General features: G+C 37.7%; 4 protein-coding genes across 4 annotated transcripts; all 4 read left to right on the top strand.

Annotated features, from left to right (window-relative positions):
* The first annotated feature begins 283 nt into the window (after positions 1–283).
* Positions 284–1,213, top strand: LOC127203597 (vomeronasal type-1 receptor 4-like). Its single transcript, XM_051162422.1, has one exon. The coding sequence runs from the start codon at positions 293–295 to the stop codon at positions 1,211–1,213; it is 921 nt and encodes a 306-aa protein (XP_051018379.1). The 5' UTR covers positions 284–292.
* Positions 1,214–7,080: 5,867 nt separating this feature from the next.
* LOC127203599 (vomeronasal type-1 receptor 4-like) lies at positions 7,081–8,007 on the top strand. The gene has a single exon (XM_051162423.1). It carries the CDS (start codon positions 7,090–7,092, stop codon positions 8,005–8,007), a length of 918 nt encoding a protein of 305 aa, XP_051018380.1. The 5' UTR covers positions 7,081–7,089.
* Positions 8,008–13,555: 5,548 nt separating this feature from the next.
* Positions 13,556–14,485, top strand: LOC127203592 (vomeronasal type-1 receptor 4-like). The gene has a single exon (XM_051162419.1). It carries the CDS (start codon positions 13,565–13,567, stop codon positions 14,483–14,485), a length of 921 nt encoding a protein of 306 aa, XP_051018376.1. The 5' UTR covers positions 13,556–13,564.
* A 9,145-nt stretch (positions 14,486–23,630) lies between these two features.
* LOC127203061 (vomeronasal type-1 receptor 4-like) lies at positions 23,631–24,611 on the top strand. The gene has a single exon (XM_051161873.1). It carries the CDS (start codon positions 23,640–23,642, stop codon positions 24,609–24,611), a length of 972 nt encoding a protein of 323 aa, XP_051017830.1. The 5' UTR covers positions 23,631–23,639.
* The last annotated feature ends 1,319 nt before the right edge of the window (positions 24,612–25,930 follow it).

Raw genomic sequence — 25,930 nt, forward strand, 5'->3', positions numbered from 1 at the left:
GTAAAACTTTTTATCTCTTCTTCCATCATTATGTACATTATAAGTATTGAGCCATCTCACAGTTGAAACATGGAAAGTAGCCATTCTTACAAACAAGTTCTGGAATAGGTGTTATTATGCGTCTCTTCTGCCTTTGTACTCGGGAGTATAAAGGACCCTCTGTTTCAGTCTATCAGTGGCTCTATGGTTGGTGGATTCTTCTTTCCCCCCAAGCTGCAATCATTGGCAGTTATTCATTAAACCAGAGAAATAGTGTGGACATACACTAAAGGAAATTGTGTTGAATCACAAAATGGACTTCTGGAATCTGGCAATTAAAATTGTGTTCTTATCACAAACAACCACTGGAATTTGGGGGAATTTCTCCCTTATGGTCTGCTATCTAGGTCTTTACTACAGAGAATGCAAACTGAAGCCCACAGATTTGATTCTCATGCATCTAATGGCAGCCAATGCCTTGATTATTTTCTCTGCAGGAGTTCCCCAAACAATGGCAGTTTGGGGATTGAAGCAGTTCTTGACTGAATTTGGATGCAAGTTCATATTGTACATTCAACGAACTGCCCGGAGTGTGTCCATTGGAACCACATGTCTCTTGAATGTCTTTCAGGCTGTCACCATCAATCCTAGGAAATCGTGTTGGTCAGATCACAAAAGCCAAGCTGAGAAGTACATTGGATCCTGCCTATTTATTATCTGGATTTTCTACTTGTTGATAAATTTCATTTTCTTTGTGTACACATTTAGCAAAAGAATCACAAACAATGGGACAAGAAAGCGAGATTTTGAATACTGCACCACTGTAGGGAGTGATCCAATTAGTGATGGCCTCTATGCAGCATTGGTAGTGTGTCCTGAAGTCTTCCTTTCTGTGCTCATTGCGTGGTCCAGTGGCTCTATGATTGTTCTGCTGTTCAGACACAAACAGGTGGTTCAACACACCCACAGCACTCATATTTCCAGTAGAACTTCCCTTGAGTCCAGAGCTACTGAGAATATCCTGTCCCTGGTGTCTATCTTCTTCTGCTTTTATACTCTATCCTCCTTCCTAAGACGCTGCATTGCTCTGTTGTCTAAACACAACTGGTGGCTAGTGAACATCACTGCCTTGATTTCTCTTTGTTTTCCCTCTTTTGGACCTTTTGTCCTTATGAATCATTACTGTGTTATGCGCAGACTCAGTTCATTCTGGATAAGGAATAACCTCTCTTAATCACATTTTAATTATTTAAGTGATATATTTTGCCTAGTATCCACTGGTTAATTCACACTCTATGCTCAAAACGCCAATACAGTGACTTAAATAGGTAGGTGACACTTTGTCTTTGAAAGGTTAGAAAGATGACCATACAAGTTTTTCAGCTTATTGAATTAGCAAATGACAAAACCTGAGATATTATTTGAGTCTTGTTTCTGTCAACTTGCTGCTGTGAGAGTCTTCTCTTTGCCCACATGATAAGCGAACGGATGAGCAACTCTGTCAATAATACTAAACTTCTTGTGATGTTCATCCAGGCAGGGCAGGTTGGATGCATATGGCTACCACAGCCAGTTTTGGGGACCAGCATTCTACCTGTAAGGAATGCTGAAACCGTGTCTGGCCATGAACTTGTTCTTGAGAAGACTGTAGTACCATCATAACTTCTAGAGACTTCACCCGTCCCATAGAAAATAAAAGTAATATCTGTTACCTCAGACAGATATCAATGCAAAAGAACAATTGTTTTGACATGACTTTGAAGATTATTTGCTAATATTTTAGTGAGAATTTTTTATCATCATGCTTATTTGATAATAACTTTATTTGATATTGTTCTGTCTTACTTGTTTGGCATTGTGGTAATGCTAACCTCAACAAAAAATATTTGGACAACTTAACACAGCTATTAAGGAGGCCAGTTTGGGGTTTGCTGAGAAGCTAAAAATTCCAACTATGATTAGACTGAAGTATTGAAATGCTGGCCCTGTGCCCAGTGAACTCCATATCATACCATAAAAATATTTGAATATCGATTTTCATTGCTGTTTTATTTATTGTAGCAATGAAATGGAGCCTTCCTACATATGCATAAACAGAGAAATCCAACATTAAACCCTTTTCATATATAAAATGTACTATAATTTTACTACATTAAAGGCATAATCATAGCATGTGTAGAAATATCAATGGACTGATAATGGATAACATTAAGCCAGGTCACACAGACTCAGGAAGATAAAAACCTGTGTGTTCTCCATTTATTTATGGAAAGAGAATGCCAGTCATTTAACTTTACATCTGCATCTCTAAATTATTTCTAAGTCTGGTGGTTGAATCATTAGTCGGCTCCTGCAGCAATGCTTGGAAAAGATCAATCACTAATATTGTAGGTGCCAGTGGCACTGCCCAAGGAGGGGCTTGAAACCCCATAGAGTTTCCATAAAACTCTAAGAATAGGAGGGAAGTGGTGAACATGAGCGCCACAAGCAAAATGAAACTCCACAAAAGCTTGAGGTCCTCAGAACACATAGTCCTCGGGGCTCTGCCTCTCAGATGCACACCCACAGCGACAGTGCTAACAGGTGGATGGCACTCCATTAGTTCTAAGCTGTTTTGCCTCTCCTCTTGCATGGCCCCTAACAATAAGTTCCTCCTCATTTTTCTTTTTTATAAACCACTAAATATAATTAATGCTATCATTAAATCCATAAATATATGTACATCCATTGGACTTGTAGAGCCCAAGAGTTGCTACAAGTCCTGAAGAGACATGTTCCCTCTCACTGAACTATTATAAATTGCAATAGCTCATCAGTGAGGGGATGTGTCTGGAGAAAAACGTCAACATGTGTAAATAGATTTCTTTTTTTATTTAATCAATTTTCACTTCATATGTTTATGTAACTGACAACGGTATGTATGCATACAGTATACAGGCAATTTCCTCGGAGGGCAGGAGAAGGCACTGGATTCCATGGACCCTGAGTTACAGGTGACTGGGATACATTGTGTGGCTTCTGTAAATCAAATCGTTGTCTTCTACAAAAGCAGCAAGTGACCTTATCTAAAGATCAACCTCTCCATCTCCTATACATAGTTATGGATCATAATATATTGTTTCTTTTTTTACAGATCAGTAGGTGTTTAGTGATAAAGATTCTATGTGTAATATAAGATACAATTTCCTCAAATATATCTACTAGTATTTAAGTTTCTGATTTACACATCTAAGTAATGTTTGTATATTAAATTTAAATTAGTTACCGTTAATTAATTAGCTAATGTCCATGTAATAGATGCATGCTAGGTACTCATAGAGCCAGAAAGGACATCAGAGGTGCAGGAACTGGCATGAGAGGTGGCTGTGTGTCACCATGTGGGTGCTGATAAAGAAACCCAGATCTTAGACACTGAGCCATCTTTCTACCACAAAGATTAGTTAATTTTATAGACATACGACAAAAAATAATTAATGAACAACTTGATAGACTTGCATTTGTTTGTGGGTTTAGATGTGATGTAAAAAGTTCTTGGAGCCACTGTGCTTGAGGAGAATATTAAGACTGTAGGAACCAGGCCCAACTGGGCTGCCTGCCTGTCTTGCTGTTTCATGTCCTGTTTCTAGCAGCTTCCATGTCTGTGTTTATCTTGGTTAGCTAGTCATGTTCACTGCTCTGTGAACCCGCCCCTCCCTTCCTGGAGACTTGTCCTCCTGTGTGCAATCACCACTTGAGTGATTTCACCTGGGAGGAGGAAGCCTGTTTTGCCGCCTATAAGAAGGCTCTTTGGAACTCTGGAAAGGAGAATAATAAACGGCCACCGTGGCGGCTGCTGCGGCTGCTGCTCTTTTAGCATGAAGGACCCGCTCTGTAATTGTGTGTGTGTGTGTGTGTGTGTGTGTGTGTGTGTGTGTGTGTGTGTGTGTGTGTGTGTCTGTGTGTCTGTGGGTATGTGTGTGTATGAGTTAAATCCGCAGTCCCTCGCCCTCAACTCGGTACCGCGGTGGCGCGGGTGCCACAAAGACAATAACTATATGTGGGTGAGGAGTCTCTTTGGCTTTTTATAGATAGTAGATTGTAAGAAGGGACTGTGCATCATATATAATATCCGAAGTCACACAATACCGCCTGGTCTGAGACAGGAGGCAGATACACATTCGGGATTTTCTAATAATTTCCCTGCATTGCTTGAGGAAAAAAACATTAAAAATATGCAACTGTTGGTTTTGTTTATTTTACTTTTTTTTTCTTTCTTTCTTTATTTTTTTTATTAATTTATTCTTGTTACATCTCAATGTTTATCTCATCCCTTGTATCCTCCCATTTATTTTACTTTTTTAAAATAAAATTAACTAGTTTATTTTTCTTACATCCCTCTGCAGTTTCTCAGCCTTTCTCTCCTTTCAGTCCTTCCTACCTCTTTCCACCCTGTCTACACCTCCATTTTTCTTAAGAAAAGGAGAGGCCTTCAATGACTATCAACCAGCATCAGCACATCAAATTGCAGTAAGCCTAAGGGCATCCTCTCCGATTGAGGTAGACAGGTCTAGACAGTAGAGGTTAATAGTCTGCTTTTGTCCTGTGAACCCAGTATAAATAAAGAAGCACCATGATGGAAGTCATTCCATGTTTCAGAAGCAGTCTGAATGACAGTCAGTCAGACATGCAGTAGTGATCAGACTGCTACTCACTCAGAAGTGCAAGAGCCACTGACCATCGTGTCTGACTCACTTTCCTCATCGACTCCTTACAACCTCTGCTGAACACACTGTGAGCAGTGAACAAACCAGTCTGAAAGGGCCCCAAACATTCAAGGGTATCTCACATTAATTAAAAGGATTTCAGCCAGCTCACCAACCTACTCATGTTAACTTCTGCAGATACCAAGCCTTGTAGACAATTTTCTTCTGGTTCTTGACTGGCTTGTTCACTGTCCTTCCATGGCTGATCAGCATGTAACAGTGGTGCCCTTTCTTGGATTGTTTGTTTTTGTCTAGTACTAATTCACAGTTGCTTCTGCCCACTTCTTCAGGGAGTCTCTCCTTACTTTTCCTTGTAGGAATAGGGTTTGCTGTCCTAAGAGTGTTCTCCAACTTATGTGTACTGATGGGCAGTGCAACACATGGTCTTCTTTTGTACCATCACTACTTTACATTAATACATGGTATCTCAGCTCAGTCAGTATCATTGTGCACAAATATTGGATGAGATATGTTGGGTTAATGCTCTCAAATGTATTTCCATGAATTTTATGTACAGACCTCAGCTGCCACCAAAACTGCCATTCTACGAAAACCTTAAACTCAAATCACTTTCTTGTTTTTGTTGTGACTCCATAACTATACATCTCATGAGAATTTTCCAAGTGAAACATCACACGGAACACAGCAGAATAAAACAATAGTGTAAGACTTTTCAGGAGTCTACAAGTTTATAGAATTTTATGATGTGTATTTTGGTTAATTGATCATGAACTATTTATGGGCACATGTATTTGATATCCTGGTTTATGCACCCAAGACAACACTGGATTATAAATTCTTCCTTCTTTTAAAAAAAAATACTGTTGTTATGCTTAGCACTGGTTTATTCTTAGCATGTAGGTTTGTATTTTTTCTTCCTAAGCAGACGTGATCATTATTCTACAAAGTTTGCAGTCACATTCAGATAATGAAAAGTTATAAGGCTCTTGGTCAATTTAAAAAAATGTACAAGATTGTTATTTTTATTCCTTTTTTCTTTCACCTTTTGTTCATTTTTTATTTTCTTTTGTTTTAGCTAACTTAAAAGTAGCTAGTTTCTTTAAAACCTCATTATATTTAGTGTTTTCATTGATCTAATTCTTTTTCTTTTTACTTTTACTCCTATTAACTTTATCTGTTTTAAGCACATTATTTATTCTTCCACTCCCATATTACATTTTCTTTGTTTCTCACCCCCTCTCACGCAAGCTCTTTGTAACCATCTAATAAACTGCATCACAATTTCTTTGGCTCAACATATGTTTATCCCACATAAACAAACATCTGTTATAACCATAAGCAAAGAAAGTACGTTAAGACAGAATATAGGCTAGTGATCTCTTGGGACCTGGATTAATTCACTTAATAGAATACTTTCTATTTTGCTCAGTATCCATTCCCTCTGCAGTGCCAATACATAGAGAAAAGACATCTAGTATCTGGTGGTCTGTAAGGTCTCAGAATATCTCCAAAGGTGTTTTAACTTCTTCACAGCTGCTTCTGCCTTATGGAGAGATGGAAGCACTCACCTACAGGATCTAGGCCCTCAACACACATGAAATGGATGGTAAGTTTGATCTCCATGTGGGTCCCCTAGTAAGTAGAGTGGCTTCTGTCTATGGACTCTGTTGCCTGCTTTTGATTACTTTGCCTTATCCAGGCTGCCTTGTCTGGCCTCAATGCCTAAGGATGAACTCAGTCTTTTCACGACATGATGCACCGAGGTGTGTGTGTGTGTGTGTGTGTGTGTGTGTGTGTGTGTGTGTGTGTTTGTGTGCGCGCCCGTGCGCGCGAGCTTCCCTTTTTTGAGGACAAGGGCAAGGGAGAAAGTGGGAAGAGTATGAGAGTATGAAACTGGAAGACAACTATGGAGGGTGCTATGATCAGGATGTAAAGGGAATATATAAATTAAAAATAAATTAAAAATTGAAAAATATTTTTGTCATAATTATTAGAGTGCTCTTCCTTTGCACCATTATGAGCAAATATTAATAAATTCCGGATGTCTTGCTTCATGTTTGTTTTTAATTGTTTCTCACTAACCAACATCAAATCATCTTTAATGATTCATATCATGTGGAACTTTTTGTCTCTTTTCCATCACTATGTGTGTTATAAGTATTGAGCCATCTCACAGGAAAAACATGGAAAGTAACCATTCTTACAAAGTAGTTCTGCATGAGGTTCTATTATTTGTCTCTTCTGGCTTTGTACTCAGGAGAATAAAGGACCCTCTGTTTCAGTCTCTCAGAAGCTTCTTGGATTGATGGATTCTTCTTTCACCCCAATCTGCAATTATTTACAGTTATTCTTTCAACCAGAGAAATTGTGTGGACATTCTCTAAAGGAAATTGTGAAGAATCACAAAATGGATTTCTGGAATCTGGCAATAAAAATTGGTTTTTTATTACAAACAACCACTGGAGTTTTGGGAAATTTCTCTCTTATCTTCTACTATCTAGGTGTTTACTACAGAGAATGCAAACTAAAGCCCACAGATTTGATTCTCATGCATATAATGGCAGCCAATGCATTGACCAGCCTCTCTACAGGAGTTCCCCACACAATGGCAGTTTGGGGATGGAAGCAGTTCTTCAATGATTTTGGATGCAAGTGCATAGTATATATTCAACAAATTTCCCGGAGTGTGTCCATTGGAACCACATGTCTCTTGAGTGTCTTCCAGGCCATGACAATCAAACCTAGGAAATCGTGTTGGAATCATAGAGGCAAAGCTGAGAAGTCCATTGGATGCTGCCTATTTATTATCTGGGTTTTGTACTTGTTGATAAATTTCATTTTCTTTGTGTACCCATTTAGCAAAACAAACACAAAAAATGTGACAACAAAGCGAGATTTTGAATACTGCTCCATTGTAAGGAGTGATCAAATTATTGAAGCCCTCTATGCAGCATTGGTAGTGTGTCCTGAAGTTTTCCTTTCTGGGCTCATTGCGTGGTCCAGTGGCTCCATGATTGTCCTCCTGCTCAAGCACAAGCAGGTGGCTCAACACATCCGCAGCACTCATAATTCCAGCAGAACTTCCCCTGAGTCCAGAGCCACACAACACATCCTGTCCCTGGTGTCTGTCTTTCTGTGTTTTTATACTCTATCCTCCTTCTTAAGAGGCTGCATTGCTCTGTTGTCTAAACACAACTGGTGGCTAGGAAACATCACTCCCTTCATTTCTCTTTGTTTTTCCTCTTTTGGACCTTTTGTTCTTATGAATCATTACTCTGTCATGCCCAGACTTAGTTTGTTCCAGATGAGGAATAAACCCCCTTAATCATATCTTAATTATTTAAGTGACATGTTTTGCTTTGTATCCACTGGTTGCTTCACACTCTTTCCTGAAAACATCAATACAGTGACTTAAATAGGGGGTTGGCACTCTCTGTTTGAAAGATTAGAAAGATGACCATACAAGTGTTTCTACTTGTTTAATTAGGAACAGACGAAAGCTTCCTTATTATTGGAGTCTCATTTCTGTCAACTTGCAGCTGTGAGAGTCTTCTCAATACCCACCTGATATGCAAAGGGGTCAGCAAGAACTCTGTCAATATTACTAAACTTCTTGTGGGGTTCATTCAGGCAGGGCAGCTTGGATGCATATGGCACCACACTAGGAATCCAACAGGATTTGAGTGCAGGTTTGGTAATTTCTAAGATATCCATCCTCATAGACTGTCCACTTCCATGATAACATGGATATTCAGGGTTTTTTTGTTTTTTTGTTTTTTTTTAAGTACGGTGGTAGAATCATGACTCTGCTGAAGCAGAAATGTTTGGAAAAGATCAATCACTAATATTCTATGGCCCTAGAAAGCTCAGTAGTTGGAAATTCATTCTTTCTGAGCCCCTAATGGTGACAAGATAGTTGATTCTGCAGGTTTTCTTGTGGTGGCCTTGACCCCTCTGACTCCTCTAATTCTTCATCCTACTCCTTCACAGGATTCCCCAAGCCATGCATCATGTTAGGCTGTGGGTCTCTGCATCTGTTCCCATCAGTTGCTGGATGAAACCTCTCTGATGATAATTATACTAAGCTCCTGTCTCTACACATCATGTAGGCAGAACAAATTATAGACCAAAGATTTTGCAGCTGAGTTGAAGTACCAAAACCTCTATTGGAAGTTTTTCCTGGTTAGAGAAGATGGCTAACTAAGGATCCATATTCTCCATTACTAGGTTTTACAGCAAACTCACATTCATGGTATCTGGGGAGTTTCCATTGCCCTTGCCTTCTAGACAGTTTCAGAGATATGCCTCCATTCTAGTCTTCTCTCCCAGCAATCTCTAGCTCCACATTTCTCCTACCTGATGCCCCCTGCTCTCAGTCCCAGTCCCACTCCTGTCCAGGATCCTTCTCCATCCACCCAAGATGTCTATCCTATTTTTTTTCTCAGTGAAATTCAAGAATCCCCCACTGCTCCCTCTGTTACTTAGCTCTTTGACTCTGTGGATTGTTGACTAGTTATCCTTTATTTTCCCACTAATATCCACTTATAAGTGAGCACACACCATGTTTGTCTTTATGGGTATGGGTTACCTCATGCAGCAGCATCCTTCCTTGTTTCAGTCATTTGCCTGCAAATTTCATGACGCCATTGTTTGTCATAGCTGATTAATAAAGCACTGTATACATGAACCACATTTTCGGTACCCATTCTTCAGTTGAGGGGTGTCTAGGTTATTTCCAGCTTCTATCTACCACAAATAAAGCTTGTAGGCACATAGTTGAACAGATATCATCGTGGCATGCTGGAACATATTTTCTGTATATGCTGATGAGTGGTATAGCTGCATCATGAGGCTAGATCTATTTCCAATGTTTACAGAAACTGCCAAATTGGTTTCCAACAGGAGCCGGTGTTTCCTTTCTGTTCTCATGAATATTAGGCATGTCCTATTACGTGGAATCTTTTTCTGATTCATCACTTTGTCTGCCTCTCAATTAGATATCACATTTAAACACAGGTAATTTCTTCTACAAATTAAATTTACCTTCACTGTTTCCTACTAAAGCTGTGTGCGAAGAGTCTGCAGGCATTTTGGCTAGGTCACACAGACCTATAAGGCATTTGGACGTATTCAGTCTAGACATTTTGCTGGGTTAAAATGACTCTACAGGAACACATAAAAATAAGATAGTGGTAGAAAGATATAAAAATTTGAAATTGTAAACTGAGGGGTGCACTTGAATAAAACTCATGTGCTTTTATAAAATATACAGAGAATACTAACTATAACAGTTATTGTAAATATTTTAAAAGACCTAAGTTCATTTGTATTTGAAAGGTAAGTGAAATCTATATACAATGGGATATAAAGAGTTCAATTTCTTATGCATGTTACTCCAATGTTACTAACACCTTCCAGTGCCCCATTCAAATTTGAGGCATCTTAAAAAACACAATGCCTCCCCAAATTCACTGCTTCTTTGGAGGTACTCACAAAGAACTCTCAGAAGTCTTTATCAATTGACAATTGGAAAGTTTAATAAATAATTTTGTCTCCCCAAGTCAACAATGTCATAACCACTACAGATGAAAAGAAAATTGCAGTTCCACAGGGAGGTGAGGTCACAATGACACAGACCTCACCCTCAGGTCTTGAGCTGGCTCTCTTACAGCCCTGCTTATTATTGAGTCTGAGATGTGCTGAATGAAGTCACCATCCTGCAGAAACAAGAATCCAGGTGAGTGCTTTGATATCAGTCTGAGTGTCAGAGTCAGTAAAGAAGAGAGGACTTACTATATGTTCCAGTTTGTTAGAAGGAAGTTTGTGTAGAAAAAGATCCATGGAACTGAGAGAAGGCATAGGAATAATTTCATAACTAAGAGGTGAGTGGGAATGACAGAAGTTTTTAAAACTTTGTCCCAGTTCCTGTTGGTTCTTACTGTGATTTAATTTGCTAACTGTGACTGACTGAGGCTACAACAGGACACGGCAGGCCATTTACAAAGGTGATGAAGGACTATTGTAAAAAATCATTGTGAAAATTCAACTTAATCTACATGACATATGGTGTATCTTAGCAGCAGTAGTAGCAGTAGTAGTAGTGAGAGGAGAAGGCAGAGGAAGGGGTGGAGGAGAAGGAGAAGGAATGAGGAGGAGGAGAAGGATGAGGTGGAGGAGAAGACGGAGGATGAAGAGGAGCAGTGAACTCATCATGATTTCATTCCCATAGTGGACATTTAAATGGAATTATAAGAAGCTCCCATTCCTGGGTAGGGCAAGTATGTTATCAGTTTCTGTATGTAAACATATTTTTATTTGACACCTCACTTGTCTTCTGCTTTTAGAGGCATTAGTAACTGATTCTGTATTTAATGATCATTGGTGCAATGACTGATTTGAAGTCTCTTCCATTTGAACTTGGGAAAGCATCATGCAAGAGAGGTTGCTTACAAATATTTTGCAAGGTTGGCTAAGACCAAACATGACCTGACTTATCTCTCCTCAGTTAGTCATATTCTAAATGTAAGAAAAATCTGATTGGCCAAAATAAATGTTACTGACTTTATAGCACAGATGATGAAACATTTAGTAAAAGATGTTCGGTATTAGTATCTGCTATTCCTATGACGACTTACTCAGATATTTCCTGTTTGTCTGCAGTGTTTTCAAACTGCAAACACTGCCACTCTAAAAGCAGACTATTATATAATAAATATGTTATATTTGGAGGACACATTCTTAAGATTCCTTACAGTGGAGTTAGAGGACAGATAAAAGTAAAATCTTTTCAGGTTGTATTTTCTATTTGTGACTGAACTTGTAAACCTAGACATATAATGAAAACAACCAAACACATAATCTGTACCTTTGGAATAATCATTAGTCTGCTTTTGTCTGTGAACCCTGTATGAATGAAGAAGCACCTACTTTTCCTCGTAGGAATAAGGTTTGCTGTCCTAAGGGTGTTACCCAACTTAACTGTATCAATGGGCAGTCCAACACTTGTCCACGTTTCTACCATCACTACTTTACACTAATTCATGGTATCTGAGCCTAGGCAGTATCATTGTTCACAACTATTGGATAACGTATGTTGCAACAATGCTCTTAAATGCGATTCCATGAATTTTATGTGCAGATCTCAGCTGCCACCAAAACTGACATTCAGCAAAAACTTAAACCAAAATCACACTCTTGTTTTATTTGTGACTTCATAACCATACATCTCATGGATTTTTTTCCAAGGGAAACATTACAGGGAACACAGTAGAATAAAACAATAGATTATAAATCCTTCTTTCTTTGACAAAAACATTACTGTTTTTATTCTTAGCACTGGGTTACTGGCATGCAGGTTTGTATTTGTTCTTCCCAAGCAGATGGGATCAGTGTTCTACAGAACTTGTGGGCACATCCAGATAATGCAAAGGTATAAGGTTCTTGGTTTATTTACAAACATTTACAAAGTAGTCACTCTTATTCCTTTTTTCTTTCATGGTTTGTTCATTTTTTTTTCTTTTAGTTAACATAAAGTAGCTGGTTTCTTTAAAAATCTTTTTATATTTACCGTTTTGTTTGATCCAATTCTTTCCTTTTTCTTTCTGCCCTTATTAATCTTATCTGTCTTAGGTACATTATTTAATCTTCTACTCTTATACTATGTTTTCTTTATTTCCTCACCGTGTCTCATACAAGCTCTGTGTCATCATCTAAGGAGCCGCATTAAAATAACATTGGCTCAACACATATTTATCCCACATAAAGAAACATTTCTTGTAACCATGAGCAAAGAAACTACATTAAGACAGAATACAGGCTAGTGATCTTTGTGCGTCTGGATTAATTTACTTAATAGAATGCTTTCTATTTTGTTTCTTATCCATTCCCTCTGCAGTGCCAACATATAGAGAAAAGACAGCTAGTATCTGATAGTCTCTAAGGTCTCGGAATGTCTCCAAATATGTTTTAACTTCTTAACAGCTGCTTCTGCCTTATGGAGAGATGGAAACACCAACCAAAGAAAACGCATCTACTAGATCTAAGCCCTCAACACACATGTAATGGATGGTCAGTTTGATCTTCATGTGGGTCCCCTAGTAAGTAGAGTGGCTTCTGTCTATGGACACTGTTGCCTGCTTTCGATCACTTTGCTTCATCCAGGCTGCCTTGTGTGGCCTCAGTAGATGAGGATGATTTCAATTCTTTTGGGACTTGATTTAGTGAGGTGTGTGTGTGTGTGTGTGTGTGTGTGTGTGTGTGTGTGTGTGTGTGTGTGTGTGTTGTGCTCCCCTTTTATGAGGGCAAGGGGAAGGCAGATCGGGGGAAGGGCATGAGAGAGAGAGGAGACTTGGTAGACACCTGTGGAGGTGGCTATGTTCAGAATGTAAAGTGAATAAATAAATTAGAAATAAAATTTTAAATTAAAATAGTTTGGAGTATTATAAGTTCTCTTGTTCTACAGCACCCCTAACATATATCAATATATTCTGAATGTTTGCATCATCTTTGCTTTTATTCTTATTTATTTTATTATTATTTATTTAATATTCTCCCTGGCCACTATCAAATAATCTTGAATGATTCTTTTGTGTGAAACTTTTTTTCTCTTATTATATCACTATTTATGTTATAAGTATTGAGCATTCTCACAATAAAAACATGGAGAGGAACCATTCTCACAAAGAAGTTCTGGAAGAGGTGTTTTTATGTGTCTCTCTTGGCTTTGTACTCAGGAGTATAAAGGACCCTCTGGTTCAGTCTCTCAATAGCTCAATGGATTGATAGATTCTTCCTATACTCCAACCTGCAATCATCGGTAGTTATTCATTAAACCACAAAAACTGTGTGGACAGACTCTAAAGGAAATTGTGCTAAATCACAAAATGAACTTCTGGAACCTGGCACTCAAAATAATTTTCTTATCACAAACAACCACTGGAATTTTGGGAAATTTTTCTCTTTTGTTCTGCTATCTAGGTCTTTACTACAGAGAATGCAAACTGAAGCCCACAGATTTGATTCTCATGCATCTAACAGCAGCCAATGCCTTGATCATTCTTTCTGCAGGAGTTCCCCACACAATGGCAGTTTGGGGATTGAAGCAGTTCTTGCCTGAATTTGGATGCAATTTCATAGTGTACATTCAACAAAGTGCCCGGAGTGTGTCCATTGGAACCACATGTCTCTTGAGTGTCTTCCAGGCTGTCACCATCAGTTCTAGGAAATCGTGTTGGACAGATCATAAAGCCAAAGCTGAGAAGTACATTGGATGCTGCATGCTTATTATCTGGGTTTTGTATTTGTTGGTAAATTTCATTTTCTTTGTGTACCCTTTCAGTAAAAGAAATACAAAAAATGTGACAACAAAGCGAGATTTAGAATACTGCTCCACTGTAGGGAGTGATCCAATTGGTGAGTCCCTCTATGCAGCATTTGTGGTGTGTCCTGAAGTCCTTCTTTCTGGACCCATTGCGTGGTCCAGTGGCTCCATGATTGTCCTTCTGCTCAGACACAAACAGTTGGTTCAACACATCCGCAGCACTCATAATTCCAGCAGAACTTCCCCTGAATCCAGAGCCACACAACACATCCTATCCCTGGTGTCTATCTTTCTGGGTTTTTATACTCTATCCTCCTTCTTAAGAGGTTGCATTTCTCTGTTGCCTAAACACAATTGGTGGCTAGTGAACATCACTCCCTTGATTTCTCTTTGTTTTCCCTCTTTTGGACCTTTTGTTATTATGAATCATTACTCTGTTATGCCCAGACTCAGTTTGTTCTGGATAAGGAATAAACCCCCTTAATCGTATCTTAATTACTTAAGTGACATGTTTTGCTTTGTATCCACTGGTTGATTCACACTCTTTCCTCAAAAGGTCAAAACAGTGACTTAAATAGGGGGTTGGCACCTTCCGTTTGAAAGATTAGAAAGATGACCATACAAGTGTTTCTACTTATTGAATTAGGAACAGACAAAAGCTTCCATATTATTGGAGTCTCATTTCTGTCAACTTGCAGCTGTGAGAGTCTTCTCAATTCGCACCTGATATGCAAAGGGGTCAGCAAGAATTCTGTCAGTACTACTAAACTTCTTGTGGGGTTCATCCATGCAGGGCAGCTTGGATGCATATGGCTATCACAGCCCGTTTTAGGGGGCCAACAATCTACCTCTAAGGAAAACTGAAACCATGTGTGGCCATGAAATTGTTCTGTAGGCTGTAGGACCATCACAAGAGTAATATCACCGTAAGAGTAATGTCTGTTACCTCATACAGATACGAATCCAAAGATGGATTTTTTAATGGATTTTTGAAGATTGTTTGCTAATATTTTAGTGAGAATTTTTTTATCTACATGCTTATTTGATAATACCTTTATTTGTCATTGTTCTCTCATTAACTGTTTGGCGTCATGATAATGTTAACATTATCCTAAAGTATTTGGAGAAATTAATACAGCTATTTTGGGGGTCAGATTGAGGTTTGTTGAAAAGCTAAAAATTGGAACTATGATTAGATTAAAGTATTCAAATCCTGGACCTATAAGCAGTGACCTTCTGTTCATACCATAGAAATGTTTGAATATGGATTATCCTTGCTGTTTTATTAATTGTAGCAATGAAATGGTGTCTTCCTACACATGCATAAACAGATAAACCCAGCATCAAATACATTTCCTATATAAAATGTAGTATAACTTGACAACAGTGAAAGATAGAATCATAACTTGTGTAGAAAAATTGATGGACTGATAATGCATAACATTAAGCTAGGTCAAACAAACTCAGGAAGAAAAAAGTAGATGTTCTCTGGTTCATAAGTCCCAAAAACTTATGATTGAACAAAAAAGCATTGTCAACAAATGGCGTTGAGAAAATTGAATTTCCACAATGAGGAAAATGACGTTAGATTCGTATCTACAAGTTCGCACAAAAACTATTTCAAAATTGAAAAAAGACCCTAAACATAAAGGCCAAAACATTTAAAATGCTGTAAGAAAATATAGAAAGGATCTTACATGGTATACCTCTATGGAAGAACTTTGTGAATAGAGAGACTTTTGCTTAAGAATTAAGAAAAAATGCTTTTCTTTTTCTTGGTGTAAATTCTTCTTTCTTGATTTCAGATGATTACGTATTTAAAATACATACATACTATTCTATTGACATTCTGTTCTGCTGCTGGTGTGATGCTTTCAAAATCAAAAGGTCCATGGATGTGCAGTAGTTCTTCAGGTCACTTGACAATCACCACACCAGGAATCCAACATGATTTGAGTGCCAGTCTGGGAATTCTGATATATACATCCTCATAAAATGTCCACTTCCATGATAACATCGATATTCAATATATCAAAGTTATAAAAATTTTAACACTATATGTGTACATATTTGTGATTCTTAAGTGCATCTAATTTATTAATGGCCATATTACCCATAATGCTTTGGGATATTTCAATACCCATGGTAACTTTGCATACACACTAGTTTAGGTATATGCACAAAGGCTTCTGCTGAGGGTTTATTATACACAGAGGGGACACCGTTTCTTCTCTAAAGCCAGAAATTTGCGATGGGAGAGCCAGATATTGGCTGGAGCAGGCCTTAAGTGGTACTGCTGTTTCTGATTATGAGAAACAAATTTTTCGCACACTAAGAGGCTAAGGTTAGAACCCATGGCTGCTGAATGCTTGAAATTTGATGTTTTCCTTGAAATGTCCTGTGTTCATCTAGTGCACGCGTGTTTGCTTCAGATTCTCATTGACTTTGCCCCATTTTATGATGGTCTATTATTACTGTTATTATTGTTGTTGTTGTTATTGCTGTTATTATTTCTTCATTTCCCTTTTCTGGAGACCTCTAAATATGATTCTATGAACCAAAATAAAATTGTTTCTATAAAACATAGCTTTTGTAAGAAACTTGGAACCCTTCTCTGTATCTGCTTTATTTTCTGACTCCTAATCTTAATCTAGGTCACATAGGAATATACAAGACAATGCTTACATATCCAAAAACAGACTCAAGAATTAAATAGAAAATATACAATGTGTTAAGCTACTATACAGAATTATATCATTGTCCATAGATATTTCTGTGATACTTTTTATTCTTTGGCAACTTCATCCATGTGTATAATGAAATATGATCATCTATCTATGCCTAATTGCTCCCTCCTAATTCTACTTGTATCTCTCCTAACATCTTCCCTCCCCAATTTGTCAAAGCCAGCTCCAGCAGTGTTCTGTTATCTGAGAAGCAGATATGGGGCCAACAATGAGTGTGAAGTAAGTACACACACACACACACACACACACACACACACACACGCACAAACAAGCACACAGAAGACACAGAGGATGAGACAAAGCTCAATAACTTCATTTTTTTCCTCCAGTTTATATATCGTGGCAAAAGGTTTCAAGCAATATAAAAATTACAGTGTGATTGCATCCTATATTTCTTCAAATCAGTGATTACAATGACACATGAAGCAGGTTGCCAAGAAGAGACTTGATACCTTATGAGCATATACAGGGGGAGGTAATCCCCCTCAGGAACAGTCATAAGGGAGGGGAATAATGGGAAAATGGGGGGAGGGAAGAATGGGAGGATACAAGGGATGGGATAAACATTGAGATGTAACAAAAATAAATTAATAAAAAAATTTAAAAAAACAATGACACAAAATCATGTACCTCATGTTTTGCAAATGAAAAAACAAACTACTCCCAAGAACCCACATACAATCTTATCTAAGCAACTTATTATATATTAAGAAAATGTAAGCAGGCAAGATATGTTTTTCTCACATGCTTTTATTTACTACAAATGTGGGAAAAACAGAGACTATAATTTATGGTTACAAAAAAGATTCCAATCATTTTATTATTCACCTTAAACTGTAATCTTATAAAATTAACTCTTGAAAGAATAAAAAACTTAGACTTTTATATAGAAGCAATCAGCCATTTTTACTTTAAACCATCAGGATATACATCTATATTCCTTAACATTTTTTGAATTTCAGAAATCAACGGGCAAAATTGGGTATAAGAAATTAATCATCAAAAAAAATTAAAAAAAAAAAAAAAAGAAATTAATCATCACTTTTGTCATCCACCCACCTTTAGCAATGGAGGCACATTATTGAGTTCTTGTCAGGCTCCCATTTTTCCTGCTGTCTGACTTCAAAACATCCCTTGCACTACTATCAACAGTGTGTCTCTCCAACTTCAAATTATCCCCTAAAATTTTGTACAGGAAAGCCACTAACAAAACATCTTAATCTAAGTTCATTAATAATATACAACTATAAATTATTTCTAAGTAGGTGGTAGAATCATAACTCTGCCGAAGCAGAAATATTTGGAAAAGATCAATCACTAATATTCTATGTCCCATGAAAGGTCATTAGTTGGAAATTCATTCTTTCTGAGTCATTAATGATCCCAAGACAGTTGATTCTGTAGGTTTTCTTGTGGTGTCCTTGACCCCTGTGACCCCTTTAATTCTTCTTCCTACTCCTTCAAAGGATTCCCCAAGCCAAGCATCATGTTAAGCTATGGGTCTCTGCATCTGTTCCCATCAGTTGCTGGATGTAACCTCCCTGATGATAATTATACTAGGCTTCTGTCTCTACACATCATGTAGGCAGGACAAATTATAGACCAAAGATTTTGCAGCTGGGTTGAAGTACCAAAATCTCTAGTGGAAGTCTTTCCTGGTTAGAGAAGATGGCTAACTAAGGATCCATATTCTCCATTACTTGGTTTTACAGCAAACTCACATTCATGGTGTCCTGGGAGTTTCCATTCCTCTTGGCTTCTAGACAGTTTCAGACATATGCCCCCATTCTAGTCTTCTCTCCCAGCAATCTCTAGCTCCATCTTACTTCTACCTGATCCCTCCTGCTCCCATTCTCAGTCTCACTCCTGTCCAGGATCCTTCTCCATCAACCCAAGATGTCTATCCTATTTCTTTTTCTCAGTGAAATTCAAGAATCCCCCACTGCTCCCTCTGTTATTTAGCTTCTATGACTCTGTGGGTTGTTGACTAGTTATCCTTTATTTTACTACTAATATCCACTTATAAGTGAACACACACCATGTTTGTCTTTATGGGTATGGGTTACCTCATGCAGCAGCATCCTTCCTTGTTTCAATCATTTGCCTGCAAATTTCATGATGCCATTGTTTGTCATAGCCGAATAATAAAGCACTGTATACATGAACCACATTTTTGGTATCCATACTTCAGTTGAGGGGTGTCTAGGTTGTTTCCAGTTTTGTCTACCACAAATAAAGCTTGTATGCATATAGTTGAAAATATGTCATTGTAGCATTCTGGAACATATTTTCTGTATATGCCTATGAGTGGTTTACCTGTAGCATGAGGTTTGATCTATTTCCAATTTTTAAAGAAATTACCAAATTGGTTTCCAACAGTTGCCTATGTTTCCATTCTATTTTCATGAACATTAGGCATTTCCTATTCTGTCAAATATTTTCCTGATTCATCACTTCATCTGCCTCTCAACTAGATATCACATTTAAACATGGGTAAGTGCTTCTACAAATTAAATTTGCCTTCACTGTTTCCTATTAAAGGTGTGTGCTAAAGGTGTGTCTACATTTCAACTAGGTCACACAGACCAACAAAGTACTTGGACATAATTGGAGTAGCCCATTTTGCTGGGTTAAAATTACTCTACAGGAACAAATAAAAATAATAAAATGGTGGTAAGATATAAAAATGTGTAATTGTACACTGAGGGTTGCACTTGAATAAAACTCACATGCTCATATAAAATGTACAGAGAATACTAACTATAGCAGTTGTTGTAAATATTTTTAAAAGAAATAAGTTGACTTGTATTTTTAAAAAAAGTAAGTAAAATCTATATACTATGGGATATAAAGAGTTCAATTTCTTACGCATGTTACTCCAATGTTACTAACACCTTCCAGTGCCCCATCCAAATTTGAGGCATCTTAAAAACACAATGCTTCCCCAAATTCACTGTATTTTTGGAGGTTCGCACCAAGAACTCTTAAAAGTTTTTCTTAATTGACAATTGGAAAAAGTTTCCTAAATAATTTTGTCTCCCAAAGCCTGCATTGTCATAACCACTACGGATGAAAAGAAAATTGCAGTTCTGTAGGGAGGTGAGGTCACAATGGCACAGACCTCACTCTCAGGTCTTGAGCTGGCTCTCTTACAGCCCTGCTTATTAATGAGTCCGAGATGTACTGAATGGAGTCATCATCCTGCAGAAGCAAGAATCCAGGTGAGTGCTTTGATATCAGTCTGAGTGTCAGAGACAGTAAAGAAGAGAGGACTTACTCTATGTTTAAGTTTGGTAGTGGGAAGTTGGTGTAGAAAAAGATCCATGGAACTGAGAGAGAATGCATAGGAATAACTTCATAAGTATGAGGTGAGTGGGAATGACACAAGTTTTTAAAACTTTGTCCCAGTCCCTGTTGGTTCTTACCATGATTTAATTTGCCAGCAGTGGCTGACTGAGGCTACAGCAGGACATAGCAGGTGATCTGTAAAGGTGCTGATGGATTATTGTAATAAATCATTGTTAAAATTCACCTTACTCTACATGAAATGTAATGTATCTTAGTAGTAGTAGTTGGAGGAGAAAGAGGAGGAGGAGGTGGAGGAAGAAGAAGAGGAGGAAGAGGAGGAGGAAAAACAGGAGGAGGGGTGAATTTATCATGATTTGATTCCCATTGTGGACATTTAAATGGAATTATAAGAAGCTCACAGTCTTGTGTAGGGCAAGTATGTCATCTGTTTCTGGATTTAAATGTATTTTAATTTGACACCTCACTTATCTTAGGCTTTTAGAGGCATTAGTAACTGATTCTGTATTTAATGGTCATTGGTGCAATAATTGGTTTGAAGCCTCTTCCATTTGAACTAAGGAAGGTATCATGGAAGAGACGTTGCATTATAAGTATTGTGCAGTGATAGCTAAGACCAAATAAGTTTTGACTTATCTCTCCTTGGTTAGTCATACTCTAAATATAAGCAGAATCTGATTGGCCAAAGTAAATGTTTCCAATTTTACAGCACTGATGATGAAACATTTAGCAAAAGATGTTTGGTATCAGTATTTGCTATCCCTAAGAAGTCTTGCTCAGATATTTTCTGTTTGCCTGATTTGTTTTCAAACTATAAACACTGCCAGTCTAAAAGCAGGCTGTTATATAATAAATATGTTATATTTGCAGGACACATTCTTTAGATTCTTTAAATTGGAGTTATAGGATTGAAGAAAGTAAAATCTTTTCAGGTTGTATATTCTATTTGTGACTGAACTTGTACACCTACACATATAATGAAAAAAACCGAACACATAATCTGCGCCTTTTGGATAAGCCTTAGTCTGCTTTTGTTTTGTGAACCCTGTATAAATAAAGAAGCGCCATGATGGAAGTCATTCAATGTTTCAAAAGCAGTCTGAATGACAGTCAATCAGACATGCAGTAGTGATCAGACTGCTACTCACTCAGAGGTGCAAGAGCCATTGACCATCGTGTCTGACTCACTTTCTTCATCGACTCCTTACACCCTCTGCTGAACACACTGTGTGCAGTGAACAAACCAGTCTGAAAGGGCTTCAAACATTCAAGGGTGTCTTACATTAATTAAAAGTATTTCAGCCAGCTCACCATCCTACTCATATTAACTTCTACAGATACCAAGGCTTGTAGACAATTTTTTTCTAGTTCTTGACTGGCTTGTTCACTGTCCTTGCGTTGCGGATCAGCATGTAACAATGGTGTGTTTCTGGGATTGTTTGTTTTGGTCCAGTACTAATTTACAGTTTCTTCTCCTGGCTTTTTCAGGGGCTCTCACTCTACTTTTCCTTGTAGGAATAGGGTTTGCTGTCCTAAGAGTGTTCTCCAACTTATGTGTACTGATGGGCAGTCCAACACATTGTCCTCTTTTGTACCATCACTACTTTACACTAATGCATGGTATCTGAGCTCAGTCAGTATCATTCTGCACAAATATTGGATGAGATATGTTGGGTTAATACTGTCCAATGTATTTACATGAATTTCATGTGTAGACCTCAGCTGCCACCAAAACTGCCATTCAAGGAAAAATTTAAACCAAAATCACTTTCTTGTTTTATTTGTGACTTCATAACCATATATCTCATGGAAAGTTTCCAAGTGAAACATCACATGGAACACAGTAGAATAAAACAATAGTGTAAGGCTTTTCAAGAGTCTACAAGTTTATAGAATTTTATGATGTGTATTTTCATTAATTAATCATGAACTATTTATGGGCACATGTATTTGATATCCTGGTTTATGCACCCAAAACAACACTGGATTATAAATTCTTCTTTTACAAAAAAATACTGTTGTTACCCTTAGCACTGGTTTGTTCTTAGCATGTAGGTTTGTATTTTTTCTTCCTAAGTAGATGTGATCATTATTCTACAAAGTTTGCAGTCACATTCAGATAATGAAAAGTTATAAGGCTCTTGGTCAATTTAAAAAAATGTATAAGATTGTTATTTTTATTCCTTTTTTCTTTCACTTTTTGTTCATTTTTTATTTTCTTTTGTTTTAGTTAAATTAAAACTAGCTAGTTTCTTTAAAACCTCTTTGTATTTAGTGTTTTGGTTGATCTAATTCTTTTTCTTTTTACTTTCGTTCCTATTAACTCTATCTGTTTTAAGCACATTATTTATTCTTCCACTCCCATATTACATTTTCTTTGTTTTCTCACCCCCTCTCATGCAAGCTCTTTGTAACCATCTAATGAGCTGCATCACAGTTTCTTTGGCTCAACACAGGTTTATCCCACATAAACAAACATCTGTTATAACCATAAGCAAAGAAACTACATTAAGACAGGATACAGGCTAGTGATCTCTTTGGACCTGGATTATGTCACTTAATAGAATACTTTCTATTTTGTTTCAGTATCCATTCCCTCTGCAGTGCCAACACATAGAGAAAAGACAGCTAGTATCTGGTGGTCTCTAAGGTCTCTGAATATCTCCAAACATGTGTTAACTTCTTCACAGCTGCTTCTGCCTTATGGAGAGATGGAAGCACCAGCCAAAGAGCACGCATGCACTAGATCTACGCCCTCAACACACATGTAATGGATGGTCAGTTTGATCTTCATATGGGTCCCCTAGTAAGTAGAGTGGCTTCTGTCTATGGACTCTGTTGCCTGCTGTCAATCACTTTGCCTTATCCAGGCTGCCTTGTCTGGTCTAAGTGGATGAGGATAGACTCACTCCTTTTGTACCGAGGGGTGTGTGTGTGTGTGTATGTGTGTGTGTGTGTGTGTGTGTGTGAATGTTTGTGTGTTGGGCTCCCCTTTTCTGAGGTCAAGGGGAAGACAGGGGGAGGTGCATGAGAGAGAGGAACTGAAAGACGAATATGGAAGGAAATTATGATCAGGAATTAGAGTGAATATATAAATTAAAAATGAATTTAAATATTGAGATAGTTTGTTATAATTATTAAAGTGCACCTGTTCTACATCATTCCTAGAAAATATGAATAAATCCTGAATATCTTGTATCATGTTTGTTTTTATTATTATTTATTTCATTATTATTATTTATTTATTATTCCCACTAGCCAACATCAAGTCATCTTGAATGATTCATTTCATGTGAAACTTTTTGTCTCTTCTTCCATCACTATGTATATTATAAGTATTGAACAATCTCACAGTAAAACAATGGAAAGTAACCATTCTTATCAAGAAGATCTGGAAGAGGTGATTTTATGTGTCTCTTCTTGCTTTGTACTCAGGAGTATAAAGGACCCTCTGTTTCAGTCTATCAGTGGCTCCATGGATTGGTGGATTCTTCTTTCACCCCAACCTGCAATCTTTTCCACTTATTCATTAAACCAGAGGAACTGTGTGGACATACTCTAAAGGAAATTGTGTTAAATCACAAAATGAACCTCTGGGATCTGGCAATCAAACTAGTCTTCTTATCACAAACAACCACTGGAACTTTGGGGAATTTTTCTCTTTTGTTCTGCTATCTAGGTCTTTACTACAGAGAATGCAAACTGAAACCCACAGATTTGATTCTCATGCATCTAATGGCAGCCAATGCCTTGATCATTCTTTCTGCAGGAGTTCCCCACACAATGGCAGTTTGGGGATGGAAGCAGTTCTTGACTGATTTTGGATGCAAATTCGTATTGTACACTCAACGAACTGCCCGGAGTGTGTCCATTGGAACCACATGTCTCTTGAGTGTCTTTCAGGCTGTCACCATCAATCCTAAAAAATCGTGTTGGTCAGATCACAAAAGCCAAGCTGAGAAGTACATTGGATCCTGCCTATTTATTATCTGGATTTTGTACTTGTTGATAAATTTCATTTTCTTTGTGAACACATTAAGCAAAAGAATCACAAACAATGGGACAAGAAAGCGAGATTTTGAATACTGCACCACTGTAGGGAGTGATCCAATTAGTGATGGCCTCTATGCAGCATTTGTGGTGTGTCCTGAAGTCTTCCTTTCTGGGCTCATTGCGTGGTCCAGTGGTTCTATGATTGTTCTGCTGTTCAGACACAAACAGGTGGCTCAACACATCCGCAGCACTCATAATTCCAGCAGAACTTCCCCTGAGTCCAGAGCCACACAACACATCCTGTCCCTGGTGTCTATCTTTGTGTGTTTTTATACTCTATCCTCCTTCTTAAGAGGCTGCATTGCTCTGTTGCCTAAACACAACTGGTGGCTAGTAAACATCACTCCCTTCATTTCTCTTTGTTTTCCCTCTTTTGGACCTTTTGTCCTTATGAATCATTACTCTGTTATGCCCAGACTCAGTTTATTCTGGATAAGGAATAACCCCTCTTTTTCATATTTTCATTATTTAAGTGATATATTTTGCCTGGTATCCATGGGTTAATTCACACTCTATGCTCAAAACGCCAATACAGTGACTTAAATAGGTAGGTGACACTTTGTCTTTGAAAAGTTAGAAAGATGACTATACAAGTTTTTCAACTTGTTGAATTAGCAAATGACAAAACCTGAGATATTATTGGAGTCTCGTTTCTGTCAACTTGCAGCTGTGAAAGTCTTTTCTTTGTCCAAATGATAAGCGAATGGATCAGCAACTCTGTCATTAATACTAAACTTCTTGTGATGTTCATCCAGGCAGGGCAGTTTGGATGCATATGGCGACCACAGCCAGTTTTGGGGACCAACATCCTACCTGTAAAGAATGCTGAAACCGTGTCTGGCCATGAAATTGTTCTTGAGAAGACTGTAGTACCATCATAACTTCTAGAGACTTCACCAGTCCCATAGAAAATAAAAGTAATATCTGTTACTTCAGACAGATATCAATGCAAAAGAACAATTGTTCTGACATGACTTTGAAGATTGTTTGCTAATATTTTAGTGAGAATTTTTTATCATCATGCTTATTTGATAATAACTTTATTTGATATTGTTCTGTCTTACTTGTTTGGCATCATGATAATGCTAACCTCAATAAAAAAATATTTGGACAACTTAACACAGCTATTAAAGAGGTCAGTTTGGGGGTTTGCTGAGAAGCTAAAAATTCCAACTATGATTAGACTGAAGTATTCAAATGCTGGCCCTGTGCCCAGTGAACTCCATATCATACCATAGAAATATTTGAATATTGATTGTCATTGTGCTTTATTTATTGTAGCAATGAAATGGAGCCTTCCTACATATGCATAAACAGAGAAATCCAACATTAAACCCTTTTCATATATAAAATGTACGATAATTTTACTACATTAAAAGGCATAATCATAGCATGTGTAGAAATATCAATGGACTGATAATGGATAACATTAAGCCAGGTCACACAGACTCAGGAAGATAAAAACCTGTGTGTTCTCCATTTATTTATGGAAAGAGAATGCCAGTCATTTAACTTTACATCTGCATCTCTAAATTATTTCTAAGTCTGGTGGTTGAATCATTAGTCGGCTCCTGCAGCAATGCTTGGAAAAGATCAATCACTAATATTGTAGGTGCCAGTGACACTGCCCAAGGAGGGGCTTGAAACCCCATAGAGTTTCCATAAAACTCTAAGAATATGAGGGAAGTGGTGATCATGAGGGCCACAAGCAAAATAAAACTCCACAAAAGCTTGAGGTCCTCAGAACACATAGTCCTCAGTGCTCTGCCTCTCAGATGCACACCCATAGCAATGGTGCTAACAGGTGGACGACACTCCATTAG

Source organism: Acomys russatus, chromosome 19 (genome assembly GCF_903995435.1).
Source record: "Acomys russatus chromosome 19, mAcoRus1.1, whole genome shotgun sequence".
NCBI lineage: Eukaryota > Metazoa > Chordata > Mammalia > Rodentia > Muridae > Acomys > Acomys russatus.